We start from the raw sequence: 6,000 nt of genomic DNA, 5'->3' as shown, positions 1-6,000 counted from the left end.
GTTTTAGAAATGTTTTCTATCCATATATAATAAGTATATGCATATTCTAGTTACTGGGTAGGATTAGTAACCAGATTAAATCGGGTAAAAAAAAATTATCCAGCCGTGCAAATACTGCCCCCTAGCCCTAACAGGTTAGTAGGTGGGAAGAATTTTGAGAGAGTCAGGGAGTTTTAGATGAACAGCAGTGGGGTTGATGACATGATCAATTTCAAAGGGGCCAATGAATCTGGGAACTAGTTTTTTTTAAACCACAGGTCCTTCGAAGAAAGCCATACCCTTTGGCCTGGGGTGTAGACTGGAGCTGCAGCACGACGACGGTTAGCCTTGGATTGGGTCCTGGCGGAGACACGAAGAAGGGCAGCCCGGGCCCTCCTCCAGGTGTGACGACAATGGTGCATGTGGTCCTGGACTGAGGGCACCGCTACTTCAACCTCTTGGGAAGGGAACAAGGGAGGTTGGTAACCCAGAGCACACTCAAAAGGGAGACATACCTGATGAGGCGTTGATGAGGGTGTTGTGGGCATACTCCACCCAGGGTAGCTGGGCACTCCAGGAGGAAGGGTTAGCTGAAGTAACACAGCGTATAGCAGTTTACAACTCCTGGTTAGCCCGCTCGGTCTGACCATTGGTCTGGGGGTGATATCCAGATGAAAGGCTGACCTTAATACACAGAGCTGTGCAGAAGGCTCTCCATACCTGGGATGTAAACTGGGGTCCTCTGTCAGAAACAATGTCACTGGGGATTCCATGCAGCCGCAAAACATAGGATTCCAGCAGGTCCGCAGTCTCCCTGGAGGACGGAAGCTTGGAAAGGGGAATGAAGTGGGCCGCTTTAGAAAATCGGTCAGTAATAGTGAGGATGACTGTGTTACCATTTGATGGGGGAAGCCCAGTGACGAAGTCCAAAGCTATGTGTGACCAGGGACGACTAGGTATGGGAAGAGGACGAAGCAGACCAGATGGAGGTTTGGTGGAGGTTTTATTCCGGGCACAGACTGAGCAGGCTGATATGAATTCCCGAGTGTCTCTCTCCATGGTGGGCCACCAAAATCGCTGACGCAGGAAGGCGACTGTCCGATTCATGCCAGGGTGACAGGTGAGGTGAGTAGAATGGGCCCATTGAAGAACATCAGAACGAACTGAATCTGGCACAAACAGAGCCTTACACGGGCCGTTTCTAGGATCAGGCTGGGACAGCTGAGCCCGACGAACACGAGACTCAATCTCCCAGGAGACAGCAGCAACGATGCAGGAGGATGGCATAATGGTCTCCGGCTCGGAACCTTTGTTGTCTGCGGTGAACTGACGAGAGAGGACATCAGGCTTGGTATTCTTAGATCCAGGGCGATAAGTGAGTGTGAAGTTGAATCTTCCAAAAAACAATGCCCACCTGGCCTGCCGAGTGTTGAGACGCTTGGCAGTCTGGATGTAGGCTAGATTTTTATGATCCGTCCACACAATGAAGGGAAGTACTGAACCCTCTAACCAGTGACGCCGCTCCTCAAGAGCCAGCTTAACAGCCAAGAGTTCCCGGTTGCCAACGTCAAAATTTCTCTCTGGAGGTGAGAGCTTGCGGGACAAGAAGGCACGAGGATGGAGCTTCTGATCCGCGGGAGAACATTGAGACAGAACTGCACCTACCCCGGTGTCGGAAGCGTCCACCTTGAGGACAAACTGGAGTTCTGGGTCTGGCTGGGTAGGGATTGGAGCAGAAGTGAAGCTGTGCTTGAGTTCCCAGAATTCTGCCTCGGAGGTGGCAGGAAAGAGTATATGTAGAGGTCTTGATTTATGGGACGATTTGCAGCTGGTAGGGATCTGCTCTGAGTCCAGCACACCTGTCTCCAACCACACACACACACACACACACACACACACAGAGAGAGAGAGAGAGAGAGAGAGAGAGAGAGAGAGAGAGAGAGAGAGAGAGAGAGAGAGAGAGAGAGAGAGAGAGAGAGAGAGAGAGAGAGAGAGAGAGAGAGAGAGAGAGAGAGAGAGAGAGAGAGAGAGAGAGAGAGAGAGAGAGAGAGAGAGAGAGAGAGAGAGAGAGAGAGAGAGAGAGAGAGAGAGAGAGAGAACTGGACGACACCAGAGGGCGTAGTGGGAGCAGATGTGACACCATTATGTGGTCTCCTTGTGGTTTCTACGCATATTAAGTTATGAAATTGTAAGTCCAACTGTCGCTTCAGTTTTTCCCTCTCTATGGCCTTATTTGAGTTCATCCAGTTTAGCTCCCAGCAAAGAGCTGGAATAAGTTAACATTTTCAAGTTTGTTTGTGTAATGGACACTATACATTGCAAAGTCTTAACCTCTATGGGACCGGCGGGACGAATTCGTCCCACCTACGTAACAGCCACTGCCAGCCTGTGGCGCGATTTTCAAAATCTTCAAAATCCTATTACTTCAATTTCTCAAACATATGACTATTTTACAGCCATTTAAAGATAAGACTCTCGTTAATCTAACCACACTGTCCGATTTCAAAAAGGCTTTACAACGAAAGCAAAACATTAGATTATGTCAGCAGAGTACCAAGCCAGAAATAATCAGACACCCATTTTTCAAGCCAGCATATAATGTCACCAAAACCCAGAAGACAGCTAAATGCAGCACTCACCTTTGATGATCTTCATCAGATGACAACCCTAGGACATTATGTTATACAATACATGCATGTTTTGTTCAATCAAGTTCATATTTATATCAAAAACCAGCTTTTTACATTAGCATGTGACGTTCAGAACTAGCATACCCCCCGCAAACTTACGGGGAATTCGCTAACATTTTACTAAATTACTCACGATAAACGTTCACAAAAAGCATAACAATTATTTTAAGAATTATAGATACAGACCTCCTCTATGCACTCGATATGTCCGATTTTAAAATAGCTTTTTGGTGAAAGCACATTTTGCAATATTCTAAGTACATAGCCCAGGCATCACGGGCTCGCTATTTAGACACCCGGCAAGTTTAGCACTCACCATAATCATATTTACTATTATAAAAATGTCATTACCTTTTGTTGTCTTCGTCAGAATGCACACCCAGGACGTCTACTTCAATAACAAATGTTGGTTTGGTCCAAAATAATCCATCGTTATATCCGAATAGCGGCGTTTTGTTCGTGCGTTCCAGACACTATCCGAAATAGTAAAGAAGTGTCGCGCGCTTGGCGCAATTCCTGACAATAAAATTCAAAGTATTCCATTGCCGTACGTCGAAGCATGTCAACCGCTGTTTAAAATCAATTTTTACGTCATTTTTCTCGTAGAAAAGCGATAATATTCCGACAGGGAATCTCCTTTTCGGCAAACAGAGGAAAAAATCCCAAAGGCGGGGGCGGTCGGGGTCACGCGCATAAGCTAGTGTCTCTTGATGGGCCACTTGAGAAAGGCGATAATGTGTTTCAGCCTGGGGCTGGAATGACGACATTCTCTTTTTTCCCGGGCTCTGAGAGCCTATGGACGACGTGGGAAGTGTCACGTTAGAGCAGAGATCCTTAGTAAATGATAGAGATGGCAAAGAAGTTCCAGAAATGGTCAGACAGGCCACTTCCTGTAAAGGAATCTCTCAGGTTTTGACCTGCCATTTGAGTTCTGTTATACTCACAGACACCATTCAAACAGTTTTAGAAAATGTAGGGTGTTTTCTATCCATATGTAATAAGTATATGCATATTCTAGTTACTGAGTAGGAGTGGTAACCAGATTAAATCGGGTATGTTTTTTATCCAGCCGTGTCAATGCTGCCCCCTAGCCCTAACAGGTTATTAATCACCTGAGCTCTCATAATAAAAACGCCAAAATATACAAAAAAGCAACAATGAAGTGGTAAAATCTGATAATACATAAAGTAGTCCAGTAAAAGAAAAACCGCCTAGTGTGACAACTTGTCTGTTCTGCCAGGATTATCCCACTGTACTCTACACCCACATTCTACTCCTCACAGAGTGAAAGATGCAACCAAACTTTATGAGATGGTTTCTTTGACACAGTCTAGTCATGGACTAAAAAATATTAAACAACGGAGATGTGTTGCATAAGGCTGGTTTATGCATAATCAAGCCAAAATCTCATCGGCTGGCTATTATTGGAGAAAAAATAATAATAGGAGTAAATCTTTCACTCGGGACCAGTAGAGAAAAGGCCGAGGAAGATTATTTCCGCTCTCCTCCAACCCCCTGGATAACGACCTTTCTGAATATCACTGTTTAATCCGGCGCTCAGGAGGAAAATGGGCAGAAAAAAGATTACCTTATCTTAGTTTGGATCTTGGAAATGTCACATTGTAAGATGGAGGCTTGGGAAACCCAGGCAATGAAGTTGGGATTACACCCTGATTCTATTTTTATAAGAATAATTATAATAATTATAAGATTTTATAAGATATGTAGGATCTCCTCACACTTCATTTTAAATTAAACTCACTTAAAGTATTGCTTTTGGAAAAACTTTCTTTAGACGAGACATAAATGCACAAATATATTAGAGTAAATCATTACATACAGTAATATTTGTATTGTATTATACATTGGTTTACAGTACAATAATTTAAATACATGCTCCGGAACATTGGCGACTACTAAATATTTTATAAACCTCCCGCTTTGGGCTGGATATGTCATTGTGTACATGCATAATCTATGAGCATAATTACTTTCTTACCTCAGTTAACCACAACATCCCTAGTTTTAAAGTCTGTTCCCACCATGTTTCCACCCATCCAGGACATCTATACCGAACAAAAATATACAGGCAATGATTTCAACAATTTTACTGAGTTACAGTTCATATAAGGAAATCAGTCAATTTAAATAAATTCGTTAGGCCCTAATCTACGAATTTCACAAGACTGGGCAGGGGCGCAGTCCGAACTGGGTGGGCCTATGCCCCTCCCAGGCCCACCCAGTTTGGACCTAGGCCCACCCACTGGGGAGCCAGGCCTAACCAATCATAATGAGTTTTCCCCACGATCCCGCAGGTAAAGAAGCTGGATGTGGAGGTCCTGGGATGGCGTGGTTAAACGTGGTCTCCGGTTGTGAAGCCAGTTGGACGTACTGCCTAATACTATTACAATTCCAAGGCTCTGTATGGGCTTTGTTTATTCAAATTGATGTGGCTGTTTCATCAGACTTATACAATGCATTTGGAAAGTGTTCAGACCCATTAACTTAAAAAACCATTGTTATTTTACAACCTTTTTTCTAAAATTGATTAAATACATATTTTTTCCTCATCAATCTACACACAATACCCCATAATGACAAAGCGAAAACAGTTATTCAATATTTTTTTTGCAAATGTATTAATTTAAAAAAACATACCTCATTTACTTTCGTTTTCAGACCCTTTGATATGAGACTCGGAATTGAGCTCAGGTGCATCCTGTATGTATTGATCATCCTTGAGATGTTTCTACAACTTCATTGGAGTCCACCTGTGGTAAATTCAATTGATTGGACATGATTTGGAAAGGCACACACCTGTCTATATAAGGTTCCACAGTTGACAGTGAATGTCAGAGCAAAAAGAAAGCCATGAGGTCGAAGGAATTGTTGGTTGAGCTCCGAGACAGGATTGTGTCAAGGCACAGATCTGGGGAAGGGTACCAAGACATTTCTGCAGCATTGAAAGTCCCCAAGAACACAGTGGCCTCCATCATTCTTAAATGGAATAAGTGTGGAACCACCAAGACTCTTCCTAGAGTTGGTCGCCCGGCCAAACTGAACAATCGGGGGAGAAGGGTCTTGGTAAGGGAGGTGACCAAGAACTCGATGGCCACTCTGACAGCGCTCCAGAGTTCCTCTGTGGAGATGGGAGAACCTTCAAGACAGCCAACCATCTCTGCAGCACTCCACCAATCAGGCCTTTATGGTAGTGTGGCCAGACAGAAGCCACTCCTCACTTCAAGGCACATGAAAAAGGCACCCAAAGGACTCTCAGACCATGATTTAACAAGGTTATCTGGTCTGATGAAGCCAAGATTGAACTCTTTAG

At 44.1% G+C, this 6,000-nt stretch overlaps 1 protein-coding gene across 1 annotated transcript in view; it reads left to right on the top strand.

Moving 5' to 3' along the window:
• Positions 1–4,889: 4,889 nt before the first annotated feature.
• Positions 4,890–6,000, top strand: part of LOC106573013 (pleckstrin homology domain-containing family A member 5) — a 51,092-nt gene continuing 49,981 nt past the window's right edge. The window contains exon 1 of the mRNA XM_082963240.1: positions 4,890–4,984. Coding sequence (XP_082819366.1) covers positions 4,890–4,984 — 95 coding nt within the window. The remainder of the gene's footprint in view (positions 4,985–6,000) is intronic.

This window comes from Salmo salar, chromosome 16 (assembly GCF_965601325.2).
Source record: "Salmo salar chromosome 16, fSalSal1, whole genome shotgun sequence".
In the NCBI taxonomy this organism is placed as follows: Eukaryota; Metazoa; Chordata; class Actinopteri; order Salmoniformes; family Salmonidae; genus Salmo; species Salmo salar.
Note: the sequence above shows the minus strand (reverse complement) of the source record. Positions and strands in the feature narration are given on the sequence as shown.